This window comes from Corvus moneduloides, chromosome 3 (assembly GCF_009650955.1).
Source record: "Corvus moneduloides isolate bCorMon1 chromosome 3, bCorMon1.pri, whole genome shotgun sequence".
Lineage (NCBI taxonomy): Eukaryota > Metazoa > Chordata > Aves > Passeriformes > Corvidae > Corvus > Corvus moneduloides.
Genome location: NC_045478.1, coordinates 38,564,532 through 38,592,187, shown reverse-complemented (window position 1 = coordinate 38,592,187; position 27,656 = coordinate 38,564,532). Strand labels below are relative to the sequence as shown.

The 27,656-nt window shown below is 41.1% G+C and overlaps 1 protein-coding gene across 2 annotated transcripts; it reads left to right on the top strand.

Moving 5' to 3' along the window:
• The first annotated feature begins 8,272 nt into the window (after nt 1-8,272).
• On the top strand, nt 8,273-25,225 carry AKIRIN2 (akirin 2). 2 transcript variants are annotated; one of them, XM_032105025.1, is made up of 5 exons: nt 8,273-8,910; nt 19,467-19,610; nt 20,289-20,438; nt 24,161-24,232; nt 24,543-25,225. In XM_032105025.1, the coding sequence occupies exons 1-5, from the start codon at nt 8,706-8,708 to the stop codon at nt 24,551-24,553; spliced, it is 582 nt and encodes a 193-aa protein (XP_031960916.1). In that variant the 5' UTR covers nt 8,273-8,705; the 3' UTR covers nt 24,554-25,225. The 2 variants fall into 2 exon arrangements, with proteins under 2 accessions (XP_031960916.1, XP_031960917.1); XM_032105026.1 differs by having other exon boundaries at nt 8,289-8,910; nt 20,304-20,438.
• The last annotated feature ends 2,431 nt before the right edge of the window (nt 25,226-27,656 follow it).

The following is a 27,656-nucleotide window of genomic DNA, read 5'->3' as shown; positions in this document are numbered from 1 at the left end:
TCAAGATTTTCTCTCCCTTTCCTTAATTCAATCAATTCTAGTAACAGACGCTTCTTTGTTGCTTGTCACCAAAGTATTTTAAGCACTTTGAATCCTGTCTCATTTTAGACTTGTTTCTAAAGGAGTCAGATCTGGCCTTCAGCTCTTTGTTTTTCTTTCAAAACCTTATTGAACGAGTTGGGCTCCTCTGCGTTCACTTCAAGGATACCACATTTTCTTTTGTCATGGTAACTCTCACACTGGAATGCCTCAAACAATCAAAAGCAAAAATAAAACTATCTTTTCCATTTATTATTTTTTAATAGCATCCTGATGGCTGTGAGTTTCAGATAACCGCTCAAAAGGACATGCTGGGGGTCACAACGCCGAAAATGAGGCTGAACCCTTGCAAATTGTAGCTCAGGCAAGAAAAGCAGTGCATTTTACTCAGGAATGCTCAGGTTATGACTCTGTATTTACAGCTTATGTTGCAGCAGGGATTGACAGCTGCAGTAGGTCTGGCCTGCTCATCTACAGTAGGCCCACTTCCCTATAACATTAAGTGTAAGCATGTGTTTTTTGAGCATGGGCATTGTATAGGAAACCTGCTCCTACTTTCCACCCAAGTCAACACGAAAACAAAACAGTCTAGGAGTCAGAGCTTTCCCTTCTTTACTTTTATTTAAATGTCAACCAGTGTTTTATGTGGTTGTTTATTAAATAATAATAATACAATAATGCCCAGAGGCTCCAATTAAGACTGGGAAGTCACTGCAGTGGGATTGTGCAAGGCGGAGGAAGGGACGGCGGGCTGGGAATTGGACGGCTCCCCAGCGGCGAGGAGCAGGGGCTGGGAGCTGGCTCCTCTCGGCAGGCGGGAAGGACTGCTCCCAGCACTCCCGCCACCGGCAGCAGCAAAGCCTTTTGTTTGCGTGGGAGTTTGATGTTACTTTGGTTTTGGGGTTTTATTCGTTTGGGGCTTTTTTAAAGTCAAGACATAGAACAACCAGGAAGACATACAAAGAGGTTTTCTTCAAAGCAGCTGAAGGAAAAAGAAGAGTGTATGTAGCTGTATATGCTAATTCTTATTAATTAAAACCAGAGTGCTGTGCTGGAGCTGTGCACAGGCTTTATTAGCTAATATTAAAACAAAGGGTTGATTGCCTTCCACAGAAATGTTGCCTTGGCAAAGCTCTGTTTGCTGCAGTGGAGCTACTCCTCACTTCACACCAGTGTGAGCACAGGATCAGGCCAGGAGCCCTCAGGAAGGAATCAAAAGCTGATAGCAAAATAAAAGGACAAACAGGAGGCACATGGGGAGGACAATCCTAAGGAGTGGGATAAGAGCAAGCATGTTGCCCTTGGCAGAAAGCAACTAGCAAAAATTAATTGCATTGTCAGTCTCTTGCTCAGTTCTTTTTGTTTTGTTATGAAACAGGATTGCTTTTTATTATAGAGGATATACTTCAGGAGAAGAATCTGAGCTGGATAGGTGTTATGGCAAAAGTACATTTTATGGGGAGATTTGAATGAAGGCACTGTGGATTTGGTTCACAAGGTGAGCGCAGCTGTTCCAGGCTTAAAGAAAAAAGGGCAGCATGAGTGAAAGTCCTCTGAGGAAAGCAGGAGGAGGGGATGAAGGAGGGAAGGAAGTTATTAGAGGAAAGCTGGACTGAACCAGAATGTGTGGGATTGACACAAACACCAAGTTAATGCATCAGCAGAAGAATGCCAGGCCCCAAAGGTGAGGCCTGAAACCAAAGGGATGAACAACCCAAGAACGTCCAAGAAGGGGCACAAAGGTGGTGAGATGCTCCTGGTTAGTGAGGAAAAAGGGTGAGGAGGGCAGTGAAAGCTTTGTCTCCTGAAATGGTGAACAGAGAGACTCTGAACTGTGGGTGGAAAGGAGAAACTAAAGATTCCCTGGGAAAGAGTTCTAGAAAGTTGGTGATTTATGAGCATCTTCAGGCTAGAGGTGACCTAAGTCTGGGGAAGAATTTTGGAAACACGTCTGACGTGGGGAAACAGGTTGTTGGAAATATTTCACAGAAGAACAACCATGACCTAAAACCAGCTTTCATATGAGAGAGAAAAAGGAGCAGATCAGCTTGAAGGATGACAGAATTAGCAGTGGTGGTGGAGAAAGAACAATGAGTGGATTTGCCAGCAGAAGATGGGTGCTGTCTTTTGTTTTATGAATGGAAAAGGTATGCTAAATGAGAAGCACTGTATGGGATTGGCAGAGGGGAACAGAGGGGTGATTGACAAGAGGTGGAAAAGTAGGTTAAGCCATAAGTGTGTCTAGACAGTAGAGCACAGATACATAGCACCTGCCTGGGAGACCAAGGAGCATCCTGGAGGTCACCTGCAGCGGGAGGGAGGAAGTTTTTGAGAACAAAATGTAGCCAGGTACTATCTGAAGAAAACAGAAGGATGGATAAGGCAGGTAAGATAGTGACAGAGGAGTTGAACCCTTAGTAAACAATCTGGAAAAACAGGAGTTTTAACTCAAGTTCCCAGTTCTTCATTGTTCTAGGCAGAAAATTGAGCTTAATAAAAGCAAAAATTTCAGCTGGCTTCCATGCAAAATTTCCGAAGAGGCAACAGGCCTGCAGTGGAAAGTACCTGCCCATTTCTTATGTATTGCAAGTGAACAGGATGAACAGTGTCTCAAACATCCTCCTAGTTATGAGGAAGCCAACAGCATTTAGTTAATACAGCTCAGTTGTCACTCTGTCCTGTGCTGGCTTGTTCACTAACATACTGGCACAGAAGAAAAGCCTGACTTTCACTATATCTCAGCTGTGTAAGCTCATGGAGGATCCAGGCTCCAGTCCACTGACGTTCACAGCTCAGCATATTCGACTTCAATGGCTCTTAATTTACATGTTCAGTATTACTCACATTATTAATATTTGGCCTGTATTTTTTTTTGCCATTCCAGCTCAATATATTTTTAGTTGACTCAATTCTACTCTCAAATTATTATGCAAACCATGCTGCTCCTTTACCCTTAGAATGAATTATGAAAAGTTCTTTTACAAATATATAAGAGAACATTTTGGAAAAAAAATCTTTTCATAAGAAGTACAGTTTTCCTTTCTGCTAAAGCACTGTGCCAGGTTTTTTTTAAGATCAAGAGCAAAGCAGAGTTTAACATGGTGCAGTGTTTGTCCAAAATCCAGGCAGGGAAAATTATATGTGAAGTTTAAAAATGTAAATTCTTAACAATAGTAAAAGGGAAAAAGAAAAATGATAGGCACAATGTAAATGTTAGTGTATAAAAATGTTTGACATTGGGGGTTAAAGGTCATGTAAGGCAATCTTTCTTTAGGTTGCAGTAGCATTTCCAGCACCTTATGACACTGCCCTCCTTATACACCATTACTTTTTTTGGTGATCCTACACAAGGTTGTGACTGACAACAGATAAAAAAGAGTACTGATCCACGCTTTGCTAGTTGATGCTTTCCTGAAATCATTAAGGTAATTGCAGTAGTCAGAGCTGCAAAATTTTACTCAGTGCTTCCTAATTATTCTATATCCAGGTCTGTTAGCACAATTCATGCATATACACCAGTGAGTTTAGTAATTTTCTTTTTATAGCTTCAATATATTATTCTGAATATAGGTGAACTGACTCAAATGGGTTATTCCTGCTTCACATCCTTGCAAGTTGTCACATTTTAACTCCAGCCAGCAACTAAGCACCACACAGCCACTCAGTCACCCTCCCCTGGTGGGATGGGGCAGAGAATTGGAAAGGTAAAAGTGAGAAAACTCATGAACTGAGATAAAGACATTTTAATAGGGAAAGCAAAAGCTGCGCACGCAAGCAATGCAAAACACGGAAATGATTCACTGCTTCCCATGGGCAGGCAGGTGTTCAGACCTCCCCAGGAAAGCAGGGCCCCATCACACCCAACAGTGACTTGGGAAGGTAAATAGTGTGACTATGAATTGCCCCCCCCTTCATCTTCCCCAGCTTTATATGCCGAGCATGATGCCATATGATGTGGAATGTCCCTTTCATTAGTTGGGGTCAGCTGTCCTGGCTGTGTCCTCTCCCAACTCCCTGTGCACCCCCAGCGTCCTCATTGGTAGGATAAGAAGCAGAAAAGACCTTGATGCTGTGTGAGCACTGCCCAGCAAAAATGAAAATATCCCTGTATTATCAGCACTGTTTCAGTCACAAATCCAAAACCTATCCCACACCAGCTACTGAAAAGAAAGTCAACTCCGTCCCAGCCAAAACCAGCACACCAATAAAATGCTTACTTCCACTGTGACTTAGTTGTTGTCATTTTGTATTACAAAACTGCTGGGTTATTCTCAATAGTCTCACATCACGGAAAGCATCAATACCTTAGAACCCCTTTTTGTAAAAATACCAAGCCTTACCTAAAGCCCACCTAACCCGCAACTAAAGATTGGGGTTTATTTTCACCAATACTAGTGCTACTGGAAGAGTGTTCTGGAAACTCATCCCTCTGGCACTTATAAATCTTCCTCTTATTTCCAGTTTGGGTGAGGTAACTGACAGCTCCTGTATCAACACAGTCTTCATCACTAAAATAGATCTCGTGAACTTATTTCTTCCTTATGCTTTTAGAGAAAAATCATAGACTTCAACAATTAGTAGGGGTAATAACATTTAAATAACAACACTTTCATTTCCTGGGGCTAATTTTTCCATTTATATTTCTATGATTATTTCTAATAATTTATTATTTCGATTATTATAATAATGTTTCATTATGATTTCTATTATTATTTCCATTTATAGTTCTATTATTATTATAAAGCTCAGTTACCTTTTCCTATACAGATTCTGGTTTTAATTAATCTTTCCTGAAGATGTGGAAGTATACACCGTATTTTAGAGGAAACAGGTGTTTTGAATGTCTTTTATATTGGGAAATGTATTCTGTACTTCTGCTGGAAATACCTTAGTATCTCAGGCCTAAGAAAGAGATTTGTCCTATTGAAAGTCAGTGCATGTTGCAGGTTCAGATCATAATTTTTGGTACAGTTTATCAGCATAAGTCAGAATCTAAAGAAGCAGAGCAGACCTTCATTGACCTCTGCCTTTCATTCCTGTTCCTGTGTATCCTTTCCCTTTGGCCAGCACTGTCTACATTCCTGTACAGCAAAGCAGACTGAGAAATTTGCCCCAGTTTTCTTTCAGCTGTTTTTTCCACCTTACAATTCCTGTACCAACCTCCATTTTTTTCCACTTAACTAATCCCTTCTCACTTGGCACCATACAAACACTACACTGGCATCATGGCAGATAAGCACCACTGCATTTTGTTCACAAAATCGGCAACCACAGTGTGTGCCTAACACATAAGTAAGTGCCCATGTCCAAATTCAAGTGGCATGACACCACTTAAAGTGAGTTTTGTTCACTTGGGGTGAAATGAACAAGCCCTAGAAACTGTTCAGCTAATCAGTGATTCTGTGCTGGCAAGCACGACTGGTTAATGAGAAATGAGCCACGTGTGAACTAATATAATAATATGGAATAATATGGTTAGATGGCATAGAAGAAAAGTAGGGACTGTGATGTGGATCCTGCATCAAATGAATAGGATGTCCCAAGGAAAAGGAAGAGGAAGCAAAGTCAAGATGGTATATAAAGAGAATGAGAAGAAGACACAAAAAAAAAAAACCCCAAAAAAACCCACTGGGGAAATGGAGCAATGGCAGAAGGAAAGGGAAGAAAAGAGAATGCACAAAGCCTAACATTTGATCCACTTTGACATTTCCATCACCATCCCAAAGCAATACACTGAAAGGGTTACTTTCCCACCTCAATCAGGGCTGTACAGAGGTCAAAATATTGTCCTGAGTCAGGACTTGCCTTTTTAACAGGTGTCATGCTTGAAGTACAGATTCAATAAAATCTAGCACGACAGCTATGAATAAGGTCTCCCATTCCCAGTATTAATAAAATTTATGGGTACTATTTATTTTAAAAATATGCTATATAAATTATAATATACAATTTTAAAGGCACCCCATGTAGCACATAATGGGGCACTGCAAATTGGTTATATAATAAGTAAGTAGAAGAAAGAACAATATAAACAGTGGTTTGCAGCCTTGACGCTATGGTGTTTCCTGCCACAATGAAAGTAAAAACACATGTTCCTTGACAACCATCAAGCACTCTGTCACTGCTGTTGGACATTTCACTGCCTTAGGGCTTGTCTACATGCAAAGCTATGTTGGTTTGGCTGGGTTTAATTTGCTGCAAAGGGCTGTGTGAATTCTTATTTTGACCTAAATCAGACTTGTTTCAGTTTAGTTCAACAAATTAAAGGTCAGATAAAAGCCAAGTAACTCTGTTGATTAGGACAATCACAGTTCTAATCAATTGCTTACAATTACAGTGCTGCCTGTGCTTTCTGGTAGCTTATCTTGATGAAGTTTCACCTGATTCTTCAGACTGTCTTAATTGACTTAAATTGTGCCTGAATGGTCCTTAGGATACATGGTTAATGTAGCCAAATCTTTGCTGCTGCTGCTGCTGAATGGAGAATATATATCTAAAATCATAATTTCAATGGGAATAATTTCAATGGTTACTCTGAAATTTATCTTTTTTTTCCACTACCGCACCCAAACACAGGCACTTCTCAGCATACAGATGATGTCAGAAGCAGGACACAGGGCACTCCAAACTAAACAGGTGCATCATACACACACTGAGAGACACTTGGGGTTTCCTTAATTCAAAGCCTGCAAGAGGAATTTTGCCCTAGTCTTGCTGGGTGAACTGCTTGGTAAGAATTTTTAACACCAGTGCCCAAACACAGGGAAAACTGTATGCTTAGGGAAATGTAATGGAAATGAAGAATTAAACAAATGGAAAACCAGCCAGCATTATTCCAAAGGAGAGTGTCCACAGAAGTAGTTATACCAGTACAGTAATAGTAGGACAATTGTAACACTGTAATAACATCAATACATTTCCTGAGTCTTGCTGCAGAGAAGCAGAACTTGTCTTAGTTTTAGAAAGGCTTTTCAGCATCCTCATTTCCAAGGAAATACTCTAAGTACTTCCTCTTCAGAGGAACAGCTCACAGCAGAGGATTAATTTTGCGATTTTCCAGTACTAATTTTAGGCCAAGGCAACTCAGGTAAGGTAAACTTCCCCTAATTGCTCCAACATTGTCCCAAGCTATCTATCACAGAAAACAAATCATTTGTTGAGAAGGAAGGCTCTGCTAGGTCACCCCATCACCTGAAACCTCGGCTACCCCAAGAGCAGCACAACCACAGTGCCAGCACAATCAGATTGGTGTTTAGACTGACTGACTGGGTGTCCCTGTGGCTTAATTAACAGTATGTGCCACACACCAAACATGTACAGCAAATCCTGCTTCAAAAGGATGGTAAGGTTTGTGGGGGATTTTTATGCCCTTAGAGAAAGCCTAGCTTATACTTCAGAACACAATCAAAAACCACCAGTGTTAAAACTTTATGAGGGCATATTCACCATTGTTATCTTTCAAAGACAACCTGTTTTTGTGTTCATGCTTAAATTAACAGTATTAGATACAGAAAACCCGGAAGTTACATGTATTTTGGGGGTTATCAACCTCTGTTAGCTTTCCCACTGTGGTGACCTGTAACACAGTTTGTTTAAACCAGGAAGCTGCACAGGAAAGAGCTGTGCTCTTCCAGCAGCAGCTTTATAGTTCTTTGAACCTCTTCCCTCACCACCCTCCTTAAGCAAGAATGTGCTTTATGCAACTGCAAGGAAACCACTCAGCTACGCCGTGAGACAGATCTCGAGATCGTGAGGCCTTTCCATGCGTATCCCTAGCTGTCACCTCGGACTCCTGCACGCTCCCTGCTCTGCCCTCACCATGGAGGCCACTAAACGCACTTTGCCCCCGATTTCACATGCAGACAAGCGCCACGCGGACGTACATCCGCCGCCAGACCCGCTCGACACCTGCGGCAACAGGAGGCCGGGCGGGACTGTCGCCCCCATTGTGTCCCCGCGTCCCAAAGGGAGCCCGCCAACCCTTCCTCGGGGTCCCGCCGCGTCCTCCATCCACACCCCAGCCCGCACCCTCCCAGGGGGGATTTAAACCAGAACCCGGAAGCCTGCCCTGCCGGCGCGGTGCACGCCGGGAGTCGTAGTCCTAGCTCCACAGTGGCCATCTGCCTTTGAGCGGCGGGGGCCGAGGCAGGGGAACCACGAGTCCCGTGAGCCTCCGCGGCGGGGGGGGGGGGGTTGGCGTTTGAACCGGCGGCGTTGTTGTTGACGCCATATTGCTGGTGCGGGGGTTACGGCCGGGAGCGCCATCGCCGCCGCCATCGCCGCCGCCCGGGCCCCGCCATCGCCATCGCCCCGCATCGGCCGCCCCGCACCGCGCACCTGGGACCGGCACCGCGCCCCTCGGCACTGCTCGCGCCCCGCCACCGGCCGCGGGCGGAATTTGTCCCGGCCAGGCAGGGCGGAGCGGGCGGGGAGAGCGGAGATCCAGCCGGACTGAGCCGGGGCTGCTGCTGCCGCTGCCGGGGCCGCTCCCTAGAGAGAGGCCGGCGGGGAGGCGGCGGAGGCGGCCCTGACGCAGCCGCCCCCTCCTTTCCCTTCCCTCCCCCCCAGCCCGCTCCAGACAGCGGGGAAGACGCCTCTGGGCAGGGCCGGCTGCTGCTGCCTCCACCGCTGCCCCTCACTCGGAGCCCCCTTGGCCGCTCCGCGCCATGGCTTGCGGCGCCACTTTGAAAAGGACTCTGGATTTCGACCCGCTGCTGAGCCCGGCGTCCCCGAAGCGAAGGCGATGTGCGCCATTGTCAGCCCCGGCCTCAGCCGCCTCCTCCTCCTTCGCCGCCGCTGCCTCCTCCCCGCAGAAATACCTGCGCATGGAGCCCTCGCCCTTCGGAGAGGTGTCGTCCCGGCTCACCACAGGTGAGAGACGCGGCACCCCCTGTGCCCGGCAGCCCCCCCTCCCCGGGGGCACTTCAGCGGGGAGGGGGCCGGGAACGCGGTCGGGAAGCGGGGAGGAGGAAGAAGAGGGGAGGGTTGGGTGGGTCTGGCGTCCCCCTCCAGCCATTTTCTGCTGGGCTGTGCGACTGGCAGCGGCCGGGGCGATCCCTGCTCGGCTTGGCACCGAGAGACACAATAGAAATGGCCGTTTGCAGCAGGAGAGGAGGGGGAGGAGGAGGAGGAACGGGGAGGAAGAAGGGGGGGCGGGTTGAGCCGATGCGGGCGGGTGGCCATAGGAAAGGGGTCGGTGAAGGCGGGGGGGTGAGACTGGAGAAAGGGACCCGAGCGGCGGAAGGGGGGGATGGGGGTGCTGTTTGGGGGAAGTTCGATCCTAGGAAAGGAGGAGGCCGGCTTTTTTTTTCCTCCTGTTCCACGGGTGCCTGGATGTGGCAAGGAGAGCCGCAGGGGCGAGTCAAGCTGCGGAAACGCTGGGGCGGCAGGGGACGGGGGTGTGACCGAGGTGGGGCTGGGGTCGGGAGTGGGGGAGTCGGCGGGGCCCCAGTCGATTCCTTCCTCGCAGTCATTATCGGTGGGTCGAGTCGGCGGCACCTCCTCCCGTCGCTCAGACATCAGGGGAGGGCGAGGGGGGTAGGGCGGGGAGGCTGGTCTGTCATCCATCACCCGCAAAACGCCAGTGGGAAAAGGCAAAAGCGGATAAAACAAAGGGGTAATCCCACTTCCCAGCCTCTTAATACGGGCCATCGTCCCGGCTAACCCATTTTGTGGTATCCTTAAAAGTTCTGTAGGAAAACCGAGCGTAAAGCGGTTGTGTACAAGGGTGAGAGTTGCCTTCAGGGCAGATAAAATGGAATCGGGCGGTCTCCTCGTCTGTGAGACGCGGGGCAAGAACGAAACCCTTTTACATTCTTAAGGTGCGAGAGATGAGTCAACCGGCGGCCCTAAAAGCTCGAGGTCTGCTTGTGTAATGGTTGTCAAAAATCAACCGAGTTCTTTTTAGCAGCGAGTAGGGAGAGAAGAAAGGAACGAGTCTTGGCTGAGCACGCAGGATTGATTGGCCCGTGCCGTGCTTAGTCCAGTGGGTAGTTTCGAGCAATGCACTCAGGGACGGTGCAGCTCGCGGCCATGAGCGGCTGTAGCGCCGAGGTATGGATGTATCCGTGTCCTTTGTGTGCAGCAAAAAAAAAAGCCCTCTGCAGTTGTTGCAGCAGAATTCCTTCCGCTGTTGTGTTTGGTACTCCCTTTTGTAACAAAAGTTGGCTCCAGGTTACCAAGCACTAAGTTTGAATGTTCAAATTGCCATCTCCACGTAGGACAGTGCCTTGTTTCAATATTCTTAATTTGGAAAACTGCACCATAGAATACATTTTTTAACAAGTTTTAATCAAATAATAAAAAATTGATATGGAGGAAATACAGAGGGCATACAGAGTTAAATTTGGCATCAGTGCCTTGATATTTTTTTGAACCTCTAGGAAAAGATCTTGAATGAGTCAGCGGTCTGGGATGAGAGCTGTGATGGATGGCACTCCCTGGTACAGTGAGGCATTACATGTACTTTGAAATAGATATTTAAAATCAGAATTAATTTGATTCTTTTAAAGGATAAGTGTTGCTTCTTTGCAATGATCTTTTGGTTTCTTTCTTTGGGATTTGGAGAGCTTAGGTTATGAATTTTTAATATAGATATTGTCTGGTCAGTAAATATGTATTGCTGAAAGGAGACAAATCAATAAAATTTTCAGCAATCTACAGCAGTATTTGAGGTAATACCTAAGCTCCTACCCTAACCATTCTGAAGGGCTTAAAAACCAAAATGTTATTGAAATTGAGCAAACACAGGCCCCTTTATCGCCTGAGAAAACCAGAGGTGCAGGTGGCAATCCATGTGAAAAGGTGGTTTCTGTACAGACAAGGATGTATTTTATGTATAAAAAATTTATATAATGAAGAGTGAAGCACAGTAAATCAAAATGTCTCTTACAGCACTTGAATGCTTCTAAGGAAAACTTGAAGCATTTATAAGTTGTGCATGTTTACATGGCTTTTGCTTAAAAGCTCCCTCTGTGGTTTCTGTTACAGAAATAAAATCTTTATACTGTGCTGTATAAATGCATCTGTTAATCAGCTTGCGTAGCTTTTACTTTAAATTGAATTTGGGGGTATTATGACATGGTGTGTATTTCATTTCGACCCTCAACTGAGCAAAGTAGAGCTCATCGTTTTATAGGGGTCTGTTGAAGGATTGTGTGTGATTGATCTAATTTTGTAAATGTACATCTGACCTAATAGTTTGCAGTTTTTCTGGTAGTCACTTAGAAGAATCAGGTGGTTTATTCTAGAGCTCTGACTTAGGTTGGGGCCTAGTGTGCTGCAGAAACATATCTTGCTTTCCATTGACTCTAAAATGAGTTTACATGACTATTTCTGATGCAGATGTCTCCATTAGGGTCAGATGAATCTTGCTCTGTGTGTGAAAAGAATTCCAGTTCAATTTAAAAAGTGTTCCCAACTGAGTCACCATTTTGTGTTAGTTTTTGTGTTGGGAAATTTATTAACAATAGCCAGAAGTCAGTTGATTTGACTTAGGCTTTTCTCAGCTTGTTACTGTAATGCTTAGATTTCCAGCGCTTAAGAAGCATCTGTCTGAATTCTGTGTAATGAAAATTAATTGTCATATGAAATCAGAGCTCTGGATATAAAGGACCAGGTGCTTAGACTTGATTTTAAGTTCATGCTTAAACATTTTTCTTCTGATACTCTGGTAGTGTTTAACTTCACATGGTGGAGACCATGTCAGCACCAGGACTTCTTATCACATCATTTATCATTTCAGAAATGAATTATCTGGAAGCAGAATACCAATTGATTGAGGGGTGTACTGAGAACTTGAGAATACAGTGTGGTAGTCAGATGAGAAAACAGCTGTCTGCATGGAGTGGTCATAGACAAATAACCAATGTCTGTTTGAGAGAGGGTAGGCTTATTCAAGATGAAATTTCTCTCTCACAAGAGTGTTCTAATATTTTGTGGTTATTTGTACAGCTGTTAGGTCACTTCCAGTTTCTTGGTGAATTTGGCAGCCAAACTGTAATTGTGGCTTTTACAGTCTACTTTCTATGGAATTGTGCTTACTGGCTTGAGCATACTCATGAATATGTTTGCTAATTTTTGAATAGCATTATTTGCATGTAGAATGATGTTTTTAAAACTGTGTTCACTGTAAGCAGTGCAGAACATGCCTGCCTGGTGTAAAACTGGTTTAGTTTTGAAACAGTGGCTCCTCTTAAAAATATTTCTACTGCTTAAATAACTACAGATGAGTTTTAGTTTCACGTAAGTTCTACCTATAAATGAGGCTGTTCTATGTAACCAGAATAACTGCACCTGGGTCTGGATGCTGCCTGTGTGTTATGCATACACTTGTTGGGTTTCTTCTGAAGTCCAAAAGGTGCTTTTCTGTTTCAAAGCTGTTAAATGAATTCAAGGGTGAAAGGAGAAGGCAGTGGCAATATTATTTCTCTCTTCTCCAGTGGATGTTTTGGAGTCATTGTTTGCAGTTTTTACCCTGATGACAGACAGGTTGTTTGCAAGTGGGGAAAAAAAAAAGAAAAAACTACACTTAAATTTTTTAAATTCAAAGGCAGGTGAGTTATTGAAAGCCTGCATGTCTGAATCTTTCTGAGATTGAAGCTACGGTGGGAAATAATGGTTGAAAGAGATGGGAGGACAGAAGGGAGAAATAATGTTGATCTTAGGGATTTAAATCCCCTAAGTCCTGGTACATAGAAACTCTGAAGACAAACTGAGATCAGTAGCTTTTTTTCACACTCCATCCAAAATCAGAGGTTAACTTGTAAGGACTTCATGCAATCAAAAAGAATGTTGCATTTAAAAACAGTTAATGAAATCACTTAAAAATCCACAGACTTTAGGACATGCAGTTTTTTCTCCATCTGAAACATTCATCTGCCTCAACACTTCCCCAGCAACTAACTAATGTTGCAAACCAAAAACCCTAGTGGGTGGAGCTGTTGAGAACAGGCCTCTTATGAGGGACTCTTTACAAAACAGAAGGTAGATAAATTTGCCTTTAATAGGTCCTTTTTCTTTTGCAGAAGAGTCTGGAAAAAGATTTATCTAATTGACACAGTTTTTCAAAGTTAATGCAAGAAAATGCCTTTGACCTTTTTGTATAGAAAGAACTGTTAGTTTTCCCTGTGGGCTGTCCTCCTATGACCTTTGAGTTGCCCTCTTGAGCAAACTGAACTACTTCTGTCTGAAACTTGGTCAGGCAATGGCCAAGCATAGGTTTGGCTTTTAAATGAACAGATCCAGTGGCTTTGGAATGTGACATATTAGTAGTGCTGCTCTTTCTCCATAATTTCTGTTTTGTTAGCTTATCCACATGTGTATTTATTGCTAAATTATCTTGGTGAGATGCCAGGTTTCTCATTGTGCTCCAGTTTTGCAGAAATCATTAGGATTTTACAAAACAAAACATTCCCACCCCTTAAAAGAAGTCACATAATAGCTGCATCTGGACTTCATAGTTTAATTTATATGAGAAATTCTGTATAGATGCCTGTGGTGTCTATAAGCGTTGAATACCCTTGGTTGTAGATGTCATAAAATGTTGAAGAAGTTTTTTTCTGTTTTAATGGCAAGTCTGATAAATGCAATGTGACAATTTTTTATGTGAAGGGAAAGATCTAATTGCTGTGCCTAATACATTTTGCATTGCTTGATTTATTTTTCATTCCTCAGTCCCTTGATCAGGAGAACTGGGACTGCCTGAAATAACACATTTGTAGAATTAGCTAATGCGTATGTGAGCATCCAGCCTGTGGGAGAACCAGAACTTTTGTCAGCCTGGAACCTGGAGTAATAGGGTCTCATGAGGTGGCCTGCTCTGTGCCCCAGTCCGTGGCAAGCTGCTTCTGTCTGTGCTGTAGCTATAGCCAGTGGCTGTGAGGTGTCAGCATGTACCCATTCTCAGTGTTTTTTCTTGGGCTTAGAGCATGCTCCTCTGAGGGGGAGCATGGTTTCCAAGAGTATACCTTGTTTTACTAACGTTTTAACATGCCTGATTAAAAAGTGTAAGTGGAGTGGTTGATATCTGAGACCAAAGCAAGAGGGTAAGAGTTGTTTTAATTTATGTCTCTGCTAGGGTTCTCTAGTTAAGTAGGAAAAACCCCCTGAGGAATACCTTTACCCATTGCTGTGCTGTAGTGCTGCCTTTAGGGGAAACTGGCATCTTAAAATTAACATTGTTTGTCAGTAGTCGGGTGGGGAGACCAAAAGTAGGAGTATGGTAACATCATTCAACATTAGTGTTGAATAAGGGTGAAGGCCTAATGGAAATATTGTATGTTAGTTTGAACTAGGATAGTGGAGCAGTTTTGCTTTAACAGAACTGAAATCTCTGAAGATGTATGCCATTGACATCAGGATAATATCTAATTGATTACTTAGAACAAATCTCAAGCATGGTTCAAGTTGGAATGCATATGTTGAATGGTGACATTGCAAACTGAAACCTGAGCTAAAGGTTCCATTTCAGGCCAGGAAGACTGCTAGTCTGATTTCAGTACATTGAGTCACCTTCCTGTGTGTTTTGCTGAATTTTCCTTTAGCTAAGTGAGAGAAGCCAGGAACTGTGATGAGAGATTGATAGTTTAAAAATCAAACCCAAAGAAGAAAATCGTCCAGGTGAAACAATCAGCACCTTCATAGTTGATAAGCAGTTACTAGAATGGAGAAAATAATTGTTTGTCTTGTAACCTTTTTAAATTGAACTGCTGTTTCCTTTGTACATAATTTCTAGGTAATTACAGGTCAGGATGACGCAATTAGATGGCAGAATTTTGCAAAAGATTAACTTCTTATCATGGATTAAAGGAAGTAGGAAGACTGCATCATCCTTGGAAATGAATATTTGGCTTTGTAATCCATTAGTGTGACAATCATATTTCACTATCAAACTTGAACTCTAATTTGCCGTGTTCATATCTCATCCTCTCTTCATCTGGAAATCTTCCTTCTCCAAACAGCATCTCAAGTTCTGAAAGACTTGAATGCAAACTTTAATGAGCCTATGTACTGAACTTTATGCTCTCAGTACACAGCTCTGGATAAAAAAAAAAAAGAGTATCCGTGCTTTTTGTTATATTCAGGTATATTTGACTGAATCCCTGATGCCTTTGGTGGTTATGGTGAGACAATAGCAGTTTTTGCTTGTCATTCTTTATCTTAGCCTTGAACCTGAAAGAGAAGAGGGCATAAAACAGACTCTTGTGTAGCTGGTGGAGATTCGTAGTCCTGTTGAATTTGAAATGCCATTTATGAAGTACTGATTCATTTTGGTGTGTTAGCAGTGTAGCTTTTTCTTGCTGCTACACCAGATTAAGCAAGTCTGATTTTCACTTTTAGCACCTCTGCTTGGTATTTCCTGTTAAATAGCTCTGTGCCTTCAGAGGCATCTCTAACCAGTAGGAAACACTGAGCACAGTGAAATTGAGGATAGGCCACAGTGATGTGTGTTTCATCATATTAAATATATTTCTTTTGTCGTCTCAGATCAAATCATTGTCTGATGTACAATATCTGATTTGAACTTCAGCATATGTTCAAGATGGATGAAAGCTTTTATTTAAAATATGTAATAAGTTGTAATATGTGTGATTCAAGTTCTCACTTAAATTTTAATAGTCTTAGAGAAACTCACAGACTAAATTTTGTTTAATGAGTGAGTTTTTATATATAAAATAATTGGTTAATTAAAGTGCATGTCATCATTTTAAAGGACAATTTGGTCCTCCACACTGAGGAGCACATAAAAAAAACTGTCCTGTGTTTGACACCAGTTCAGTGCATGCTTTAATTCAGTTACGCACTGCAGAGAGAATAGTCAGAACTAATTGGAAGCAAGAGAAGTTAAAAAACTGAACTTGAAAAAGCAGGAATGTATTGTGGAAGCAATACTAGGTTGGATCTACTAATTCTAAGTTTTGTTTAACTGGGTCAGAGTTTTAAAAGTCTTTACAGTTAGATGTCTGCCATATAGGTGGTGTTCAGAAGTTGTCTGGTTTGCACTACCTTAATATTTCATGGCTTCCTGCAAGTGCTGAGATGCTCTAAAAGTATTTTTGTGGAATTACGAAACAGAACTGTAAGCGGTGGAAGTAACTTGGTGCATTTAAGCAGTTTTTCTTACTGTACTAGATTATTTTAATTTGGCATTCAGATTTTCATTTAGAATGAGTCATAAGTATTCACAGGCTTACATTTCACTTCACAGTGAAGTAGTTTTGTTTTAAGTCTTAAGATTTTATGGTACTGTAAGTTAATATCTACTTAGTCTTTGCTGATACAAAAACGTGCCTGCTTTAATTGAAGCATTCCTGGTCTGATCGTTCATGTGAGAAGTCACTGAAAGTTTGGTGCTATGTTAAACTTGTGTTTCTTGACTGTTAATCTCTATTTTATAACTGGTGGAAATCGAGAAGTATGAGATGAGTCATTTTCAGTCTCTATGCCTCCTATCAGAAAGGTACTGAGTACAGCTTATAGTCCAGTCCTGTGGTGAGGCAATAGTGCCTTAAATCTTCTAAGTTATTCCGAATAGAAGAATACCATTTACCAAACCAGGTTCTGGACATGCTTATCAAGTGTTTAGTCAGTGCTTAACATTTCAGGCTTTTTTCTTCTGGTTGGTGTTTGCAATGTAGGCAGTGTCATGTTTAAATAGTCTCTTCCTTTAGCCCACTTTGCTTAGTTCTGTACCTTTAGCTGAAGTCACAGTAATGCAAACTGTCAAACTGATTTTGTTAGGATGGGGATCTCCCAATATCTGTCAGTAGTGCTTCTTGAGATTTGTGATTTTGGCAGCAAGATTTGAAGGTGGCAGTTTAAAGTGTTGCCAAATTAGAAGTAGATTAAATTGCTGTGATATCATTGAGACTTCCTTGTCCATAATTCAGTATAATTTGGAATAGAATCATGTATCTTTGGTGCACAAATCTTAATTTTCTATTCCAGTTGTTAGTGTTTTCCCAAAGTCCACACCTGATTTCTCTCCCTCCTTTCCCTGTTTTCCACACACACGCCCCCATTGCTTTTGCTCCTTCTATTCTGGCTGGTATTTTAACATTTCTTCTAAATTATTGCTTGTTTAGTTTCCAGGGGTTGTTAGGACTGGAGGAAACATGGCGTATGATTGTTGATTTAACTCTTGCAGTTTTATCATTTGACCAGAGTCTGTTTACTTTTTTTGTCCTTAATGCTTTTGGTGGTTAATGTGGTTTGAGAATGTTTCTGCAAAAAGATAAAAGAAAGAACTGTAGAAAATATTTTTATCCAAGTTGTTACACCTGAAATTTAGCTGACGTTTTTGCAGTTCACATGGAGTTCGGAAAGTATGGCCAGGACAGAGTAGTCATAGCGAAGGATGATCATGGTCTGTTATGTTCTTCTGTTAATACAAATGCCGTGTGAATATGTGCAGTCATGTTTTTCATAGTGTGAACGTGCTTTAGGACAGATGTGATCCTTTGAGCTAATTTGGTTCCCATTCAGAATTATGCAGTATCACTGCAGCCAGAACAGCACTTGATTTTGAGGAGAAGTATTGTTCTACCATCATAATGCCATTGAAGATAAATATTGTTAGGCTGTTCTGTGACTGATGTGTGTGTGCACATGACAAACTCTACATGGGATTCTGTTTAATTTTGGAAGCCTGACTGCATCTTGGTTTAACATGATTTATGTACTTTTGTACCATACTGGAGTGCATCTTGTCCTACAGAAAGTATGAATCTTCTATCCCCTCTGAGTACTTCCTTCCCCCCCTCCCCCCAACCCCCCACCACTTTCTGGTGGTTCCTTCTCTTAATTTACATGCTGTGCTTTTTTATTACATCTTCTGCATTTGCTGTTTCTTTGAACCATATTACTGACATCCCAGTAGAGAGTTAAAAATTGTACAACTGCAGGCATGGGACTGGAAAGGTATTAAGTCCTTAATCAATGGACAAAATCGAAGAAGCTCCTTTGCTGACGCTCCTGTTGACTGGAAACAGTTTTCTCTCTTTTCATAAATTGGAAATATCTAGATTGACTCATGGAATTGAACCATGACAGTATTTAAACATCTGAACTGAGTGAGAATTGTTAAGGGTTTGCTTCCACTTGGTCTAGCAGAGGCTTCAGCCACTGACTGAAGAAGGTGGTAGCTGAAGTTACCTGCATCACATGGTTCCTTACTAGAAAATGTTCAGGTACGGAACTTCAGTAGCCTACGGATTACAAACATGAAAGTTGGTTTACGTTTTCATGGTATTGTATTGGCAAAATGAGAACCAGAAACAGGAAGGTTCTGAGTGGAGTCCTTTGCAACTCTGACATGACCCCATGGATTTGTATGTACCTGAGTTTTGGAAAGCTGTCTTTGGTAAAAAGTCCAGCAGTCTAAGTGGAAGTCAATCCTGCAGGTGATTTTTTTTTTTTTTAAATGCCTCTGAGCATTAAAAGTAAGAGTTTCATAAAGGATGAGAATCTTTGGAAATTTCTTTATGGGAAGGTCTCATGTAAAAAATGGAAAATGACTTTTTTTTTTCTTGAATATTTTACATTGCCAGAGGATATGGAGTTAGGCCACTGATGCACCTGAGAGCCATTTGGTGTGGAATTTCAGAGAGAATGCACACAGGATTGGTAGTTCTGTTGCAAGGATTAGTTCTTCCTTTATGATTTTACAATGGAGATGGGATTATTAAAATAATTTGCTGTACTTTATTCATTGCAATCAAAAGCTGCACTACATATTGCCATACTGCTTTGAAAAAGACTGTTGATCCATCCACTGTATTTATTTGGATTAATTTGAGGCTGTCAGAAATGTTCTGGAAAGCTTTAGTATTTTGTCAGCTTCCAGTTCTTTGATATTTTAAGCAGTAGGCACTTAATGCATATTGCCTAAATTGTGTTTTCCTCTTCAGTATGCTGCCTGTAGGCCACTCAACCTACAGAGAGGAATGGTAATTCATGTGGATGTTTTATTCTAGAGTCTCTTGTTACTGTTAACTGCATGAGTGATAAATGCTGTGTGTGGGTGAAAGATTAAATTGCAGATTAAATAAATGAAGCGAAGATAATTAATACCAGTATAAGTTTTACAGTCAAGTTTTTATCTATGTGTATTCCTAAATTTTAGGATGCTGGGTTTTTATTGTTAGCAGTACTCTGGTGCCAATACTTGACCTTAACTAAGAGCACTTTTGCTAGTGTTCTCCTGGTGAAAACAGTCTGGGTTACCTTTCTTTTAATTAGTTTAATTGTTTTATGTCTTAGGTAAAACATTGTGGGTTTTGCAGGTCATTTTTTAAGAGTCTGTGTATCTTTTATCATCTGTTATTTATCTACAGCATTTGATGTTTGAATGGAAATCAAGCAAAATGGTGAAATGTAAAGATGATTCTTTCAGGGTTTTTTGTTTTTTTTTTTTTTTTTTTTTTTAGAACAAATTCTGTACAACATAAAACAGGAGTACAAACGCATGCAGAAGAGAAGACATTTAGAAAATAGCTTCCAGCAGACAGATCCTTGTTGTTCTACTGATGCACAGCCACATGCATTTCTCCATACTGGACCAGCTTTGCCAGGTACCCAGATAATTCTGTGTAATTTTCATATGTTTTCTTAGACTCTGCTTGTGTAAACATTTTCTTCTAGTTACTTGGTGTTTTATGGCACCTTCTCACCAGTTACTGTTGTTTTTTTGGCCATAAATTGTGTGTAATTCTGCTATATTCTGTTATTTTGTCAGATTCCATTTGAGTAAATAGTTTTCCCCCTTGGTTACTTTTTTGGCAATAATAGCATTGGTCTGGAAGATGGTAGCTTTTCATTTTAAGAATTGGTAGGACAGAAAGCTGGCATCGTTTTCAGGAGACCATCCTGTCTGCTCTGTTGCTGATACTGTAATAGGCTTTTGCAAAAGCATCTGTCTTTGCACCAATACACTGTAATACTGTACTGTAATTTTTATATAAAATAGAAGCTTAAATTTGTACATGGACACTGCCATGTAAATGGTGTTCGCATGGTTTGTGTAACACTCTTGGGGGTTTGATAGCTGTACTTGTTGTCCATTGCAGATGTCTTCCTTTTGAGCATCCAGTTCTGCTTCAATAGTGATTAGGAGGATCAAACAGCAGAGAAAGTCTTCAAATGTTTTGTAAAGTTCCTTTAATGTGGAAGGTGTGAAAAAACTGATTATAAAAAACGTGTTCTGATCTATTTGTAATTGTAAATTGGTATGCCCAAATATTTAATCTTAGGTACTTCATCTGCAGCATCATCACCATTGAAAAAAGAACAGCCCCTGTTTACTCTCAGACAAGTTGGAATGATCTGTGAACGTTTGCTGAAAGAACGTGAAGAGAAAATCCGTGAAGAGTATGAAGAAATTTTGACCACAAAACTTGCAGGTATCTTATACAGTTCAGAATAATATGTCAGAGTGAGTTTGAAAGCCTAAAACTTCTCTTATTTTTGTTACAGTGTATGTTTTTTTCTGACCTAGTCTGATGAAGGAATGGGGTTGCATACATGACAGAAAAAAACGATGTTTACTCCCTTTAATAGGTTTTTTCCTTCTGTGCTGCTTTGGATAGAAACTATGACTCCTAGCTGTTATTAGTCAGTGCAGACAGTGGTTTTATTTCAGTTAGAACTTTCTCTCGCTATTGTGTCTGAATTGGTAGTTTCCTCTTTTTTTTCTTTCTTTTTCTTATTTTTTTCTTTTTCTCCTTCCAGAAAGACTGCCTTTAGAACTCTTTTTGAAGGACTGTTTTTTTGTTTTGTTTTTTTTTTTTTTCCTGCTTGGGAACTGACTTCCTTTTTCTGGAATCTGGCAAGATGACAGTAGCTAAGATTTCCCTTTCTCTTCCCAGTACTTACCATTACACTGGTGCCAGCAGTGTTTGGTATCTGCTTGAGAGTCAGTTCAACTGCTTTTCTGATGCTCCATGCTGAATTCTTGTATTTCACAATTCAGCTGAAATTCTTGGCACCTGATGCCAACTTATCTTTCCATAAGGATCATGCTAATGTCAGCATTGTAAATATGACCTTTCTTCAGTTTTTGAGGTCTTTTACTTCTAAGCCTCTTGTTAGCATTTGAGCACCTAAATTCTTGTGCATTCAGAGTTAGGTGCTTTCACAATACTATTTGGAGTCTAATTTAATGTTTAGTGTGATGATAATAAAAATCTGAGCACACTGTTCTGCAGCATTGGTTTTGAGTACCTACTGCTGTTCTGCTTCTGTCCTGCAAACACATCAGAATTAAAGTTGGCAGGTCTCTTCAGGTGTGGGAATAAAACCTTTACAAGCATGCACATGTGGAAAATCACCAGGCTTGTGGGTTGCTTGTGATAGTATTGTCTCTGCACCTGAGATTCTGTTCATGTTCTACACTTGCTGATCTGCCATTTCTGTGTAAGAAATTGCTATAGTTGTATGTCCCTCTTAAATCTACATCTATTTAAAACTATAACTAGAGCCATGAATACTTCTGCTGCTTTGGGCCTGGTGTTCCATTTCAGTGTTTTTCTTAATCTGCTTCAGCGTGATTAATTAGGACTCCATAAAACTTTTTTCTCCTAATTTATGTGTATTAGGAATTGGGTCATTTCTAGTATTTTCTTAAATGGCATTTCATTTAACAGGCATCATAACCATTTGAAGACCAGATAGATTTACATTTGTTCCAGACACTTTTGGAGTACAAGCTACAAACAGGAAGCCCCTCTGTCAAGTTCCTTACATGTGCACTGTCTTTCAGTCCCAAAGGGAGCACTGTTGGGTTTTTTTTGGGGAAAGGGAGGGGATTGAATTCTATCTGGGCAGTTGTGGTTTAGTGAGATGATTTTTAGGTTTACTTGTTCTTGCCATGGTGCTCACCAAAAGAGCAGTTAGGAAGATCATGTTACTGCATCACATATATTAAGCTAGTAATACATTTTCAACATTATATGGGAATTTAGAAAGAGAGACTGACAAAAGAATTTAGAAATTCCTCACGTAGAAGGCCAGTTATGATTGTGTGCTGACAGAATGGTTATATCCCTTTCTAAACTTTGTGCAGTAAGGTGATACTCTTTCTTACGAAAGTGAAGTCAAAGGAAATGTAACTGGAAATTCCATAATAAATCTCAATTGAATAGCTTCTTTCAAATGACTTAATGTTTGCATCTTGGATATTTTCTGAATCAGAGTTGTCATGTAGGTAGTTAGCCAGATACTGCCTATTCTTTCCTTCTTCCATGTTCTTTGCAAGCAAAGTTGCTTTTCATGCAGAATAAATGTGGGGTAAATGGAAAACTCAGATCATTGTAATGCCCTGATTTCTCTTTCTGCCTCTGTTACCTGAAACTGCTGTGTTAGCACAAACTGGGTTTTGGAAGCGCCTTAGCGAAACGCTAGCTTGAAAGGTTTTAAAGAATCTGTGAAAAACAGCCTTTTATAGTATTGTAATTGTATTTGTGTTCATGTCATTTAGTCACCTGACTTAAAATATTTTGTTAGGATGTTATATATGATACAGTGATGTAAATATTTGTGCAGTGTTCACTTAAATTTTCAAGTAGTTCACTATAGGCTGCTCCTACCTTTGGATTGCTTAACTTCTGAATCTGAATGTCACAAGAAAGGGACTTTTTAGTAACTGGATTTTAAAATAATTTGCCAAGCCATAGTTCTAACAAGGATGATGTTAAAAAGCAGCTGTGTATGTTGACTACCACCTTTAAAAAAGAGCATTTGCAAGTTCAGTTTTGGCCTCTAATACATACTTTTAGGAAAAGTTCCAGTTGCTGTTATTTTTTGAAATGGTTTCAGGGCACTAGATCCTTCAGTCTGCTCTTCGTGGTTTTTTGTTGTTTGGCTGAAGTCCTTGCATGGCTGCTGAAAAGCCGCTGGTCAGAACTGCAGTGAAACAGGTCCTGCTTGTGGGCAGAGGGGGGCTGGCTGCCATGATCCCACTCCCCCTTGGTCAGGGATGAATGTCCTCAGATCTTTGGGTCCGCTCCGTACTTTGGGCTGCTGCTGCTGCACTACTTGCTGATTACTGATACCCTGTTTACTTCAAAGGTGAAGCTCATCCCTGCAAGAGGATGGGGACTTTATTGGGGCAAACCTGTGGGACTAGGAACCACTACAAATCTAACTGCATTTTTGGTTGAAGATTGCCTTCTTTGACCTTGCCCTTTTCTCAGAACACCCCACATTGCTGCACATGTATTTTCCCACAAGGGAGGAAGGGGAATGGAGAGGAGCGGCATCTGGTAGATATTACTCTCCTTGTTCAATTTCCTAATTCTGAAAGGTGATATCCTGCTGATGAGTGCAGTATTAAAACTGAATAAAATATTGCGAATGTATTTGTATGTATGTGTGTATAGAAAGAGTAACCTTTCTGGGAAATAACAGTGCTTAGTTCAAAGCCAAGTATGTTTCATATCAAAATTTCATTTCAAATGACACAGTAACTGTTTTCATGCAGTCCACAGTCAACTGTGTGTCTCCCATAGTAGCTACTTTTGTGATTGGAATTACTCAAAAGTTAGTCACTTAGCATTTCATCCTTTTAGTTTCTTGTTTGCTTTTGATTTTTCGGTGGTCATCAAAAAGATTTTGTAACTCTGTAGCAAATCCCTTTCCTGTACTTTTGTGTTTCCATTTCATTAAATTAATTTTGTTACATCTGGTAGTGATAGAAACAGACAGATTATGTTTCCAACCCTAGCACTGGCCTCTATGCCATGTTTTCCTTAACTACTCTGCCTCCGTTATGGATCTGTAAATTGGGCAGACTTCATTTGTTCAAAATACAATGTGTGATACTCACCAGGTGTGAGGTATATTGAGGTCTTTGTTATGTGCAGCATAATTCTCTTCGAGTTTATTGCTATCTTCCTCATTCACAGAAGTTTGTAAGGGAAAGTCTTTTAATTAAGGGGACATTTGCTGGATTGTTCTGGAGGAAAAAAAAGAAACGGCAGCTATGAACTGTATAACGCTACTTAAAACTACTGCTAGTTGGGGGTGTGTTTAACTTGGATGATTTCTGTGTATAAAAATTAGCCCTGAGTATTTTTCAGCTTGAGTTAAACTTAATACTCACACTTGTAATGCTTCATCCTTGCAGAACAATATGACGCATTTGTGAAGTTCACGCATGATCAGATCATGCGACGATATGGAGAACAGCCTGCCAGCTGTGAGTATCTATTTCTTCTGATCCCTGTAGTAGCATTGAATTACCAAGTGTTCAATAATTTAAATGGCCATTGTTTGCTGTTAAGCTGCTAGGCCCCAAGGTAAAATACTCGAAATTGATGATACGGAATACTGAGGTTGAAAGGAATGTGTGAGAGAAAACGCAGCTTGTGTTTAAAACATCTAGAACTGTTTTCCCACAGCATGCTGGGGTTTTCATTTTGAAACCAGTTCTGATACTACCATAGCAGGTTTGCATAGAGCTGACATTTGTTACCTCTGTCACTAACTCTTTTTTTTTCTCTTTCCAGATGTTTCATGAATCACACTTTCTGCATATGTGGGCTGCCCTATACACCCTGTTTTATTGTTGCAAGCTATCCCAGTAAAGACTTGCAGCAATGCCATATTTTTCCCCCCTGTGAACACAGGTTATTTCAAGCTTTTGTCAGTGGCAACCACTCTTATGCAGCAACTGGTTTTGGAGTGCTCCCTGATGTCAGTACCACCTGGATGTGGACCTTTGCTACCTGTAATAATACCAGTGGCCTCATTTGCTGTATCATTACGATTTGGCTTCTTATGTTAATAAGTTTGAAAAAGTAAAGGATTAAAGCTGGTGTTCTAGAAGTTGCCCTTCACTGGTTGTGTAAATAAAAATGTAGAATGACACTTCTGACTGAAGTTAGTGTGGTTTTCATAACTGTGCACTACAACAAAGCTGTAATCACAGTTAAATTAGAATGTAATCCCAGGACAATTTTAAGCAAATAGCCCACAGTACTGCCTGTGAAATAGTGAAGGAGGGCATTTCTGTATTCCATGACTTTTTTGGGGGTTAAGAATGGGTTTATATGATTTCTCATTTTTGTAGTTTTTATTTATTCTATCAGTCTTTAACAAATGTTTATTGCTGCAATTTTTCAGTGTATCATTGTTTTACTGCCCTTGTAGTACTGGAATTTAGTTGGAAGAATAAAACATTTACTTCTAATCTGTTTGTTTTTAATATGCAGGTGGAACTTTTGCTGTGTATGAATAAACTTAAATCTGAGTGTTTAAATGAAAACTTTTATTTACTAGCAATAGTGGATGGGTCAGTTTAAGATGAGGAGAAGAAGGTGAATTAAAATCTCAGGTCATTCTTCAGAGGCAGAGAAATCTTCCTTAGATCAGCTGTATTGTTTTGTGTTGAGGAAGTACGTCTGGTACAGAATGGACATGAAACTGGTGATGTAACTTGCAGCTGACTCAAACAGCAGCTGCACTTGCCTTCCGTCAGATTTCAATGACACATTTAAAGGAAATCTGTTCATGAGATAGAGCAGGTGCATGTCCTGCAAGCTGGAACAGTGTAGGTACTGCAGGAGCTGAAGGTGTGTAATGTCTGTTAAGGGCTGAGGCGCTTGCTGGATGCATTCAGCTGTTGACAGACTGCTCTACTGCTGCTGGCTGCTGCTGTCTGGGCAGTGCTGAGTCTCTGGATCACTGCAAAGTTCCTACATGGCAAGTCTAGATCTGTGTGTTGTGGGGTGGAAGTACTGCTCCCAAAGGCCTTCAGTTACCTGCTTCGGGGACAAGAAAGCAGTTTCAGAGTAATCGTTTGGTTATAAACTGCTGTCTTCTCTAACTTACTGTCAGCTTCTGGTGAAATGGAAGTCTGCTCTGTGATAGATCTCTGTGCCATCTCAAATTAACAGAGGAGTTTTAAGTTGAAGCTGGTAGATGTACTCAGTAATTGGCTCATGCTGATGCTTACTTAACAGTATCAGAGAAACCCTGTGCTGAGCTCTGGTTCTTGGTGAACTCTTTCAGTTAGGAGTGAGATTGAAGGTGCAGAATTGGACAGACTGCCAAAGTATCGAGTATTTTCTGCTCACTTTCTTGAAACCTACCTTACCTAAATATTTGGATTATTTCTACTTTATTTTCAGAATCCCAAAAATGAGAAATCTCTGCTCTGTCAGAGACTCCCCTCTCAGGTCTTCTGTCACTGAAGATAAAACTACCAAGGGCTGCAATTTCTGTTGTCTGCCTTGGAGTCCTCAGTCCCTCTCCTTCCTGCTCCTCACTTTTTGACCTTTTATTAAGTTGCCCAGGCTAGGAAAATCCACTGCTTCTAGGTGGACCACCGTGCAAATTCTGGCATCCTGATATATCTCATGTATTTCCTGTGTTCTTATCTTTTCCTTTGGGATATTAGGATTTATAAATAAGAAGTGATGTCATGTTAGCACCTAGCCATTCCTGTACTGCTCTAAAGTGATGCATAATAAGCAGTCTTGTGGCAGATGAAAAGCATGGCACCGTAGGTGCTGATGTATCACAGCTGTGGTATGCCTAATTTGCGCCTGTTTTGGAAACGAGGTTGCATTCTTTGAAATTTTTCATTTTTTAACCTGTCTTGGACTTCAAACTGGCTCATTTTCCTAATCTCAGTGCCAGTATCTGGTGTGATGAATCACACATGAAAGGCTTGTTCTAACAAGACACGTAATACTCTTCAGTAGGAAAATGGTTGACAGCTTGATGGCTGTTGAAAAAGTAGGGAAATTGGGGTGCTGTGAGGCGCTGGCTGGTGCTTGAAAACAAACCTGCTTTGCAGAGCCTTTTCAAAGGCTTTTGAGTCAAGGAGAAATGGGTACAATTCAGTAACTGCACTGACGCTACACTTTGTGGTGCCCACGTGCAGAATATTTTAGCTATTTGTGTGTAACTGCAGTCTTACCCAAAAGCCACGCAAGCTGAGAACAGTTAATTGGAACTTAACAGAGTGAAACCAAAGATCTTGGTTAACCTGTTTTTAAGGTATTGATGTGTATATGTCTTTCCAAGCAGATCTGCTGCTGTGTACTTGAAAAGCAGCATGTGTTGATTTTTGTGTCTAGGCGTGAGAGCTTATAGCTGTGAGATGATTCAGCATTTTTCAAGGTTGCAAAGGAAGGAGATTCAAGCAATCTTGTGTGCTGATACTTGGGATTTGCTTGTGTGCTCTTGAACAGCATGACTAGTCACAGATTCTGCTTAGAAACTGCTTTGTGAAAGCTCTCTTCATTCCCGAGCTGGGAACTGGGAGGGATTTAAGCTTTCTGATTCCACAGTAGGGAGAAAAATGGAGGCTGGTAAAGTATTGAGTTTATGCTCATGTTAACCAGTGCTTGTGACTTTTGTGTTAGAAGTCATTCTCAGTGATGAAAAATGTGAGAATGAATGGCTTTTACAGGCACCTGGCCTATTTCTAGAGTTTATTGCTGTTGTAGGCTTCAAGATAAAAGAAAAATTACAAAGTTGGTGTTTGAAACCAGTAATGCAGTAGTGTAAAGAGGTGTCAAAGAACAGCATCTTTAACTCTTAAGGGTTGGAAAATTATTTTAGTAAGAGTTAACTTGCATTCAGGTCTGTTTTTTGGCAGCAGTTCTGTTGAA

Coding starts and splice junctions, on each gene's coding strand:
- AKIRIN2 (XM_032105025.1), top strand. CDS start 8,706: ATGGCTTGCGGCGCCACTTTGAAAAGGACTCTGGATTTCGACCCGCTG. Junction 19,611..20,288: donor TACTGGACCAGCTTTGCCAG/GTACCCAGATAA, acceptor ATTTAATCTTAG/GTACTTCATCTGCAGCATCA. Junction 20,439..24,160: donor TTTGACCACAAAACTTGCAG/GTATCTTATACA, acceptor TCATCCTTGCAG/AACAATATGACGCATTTGTG.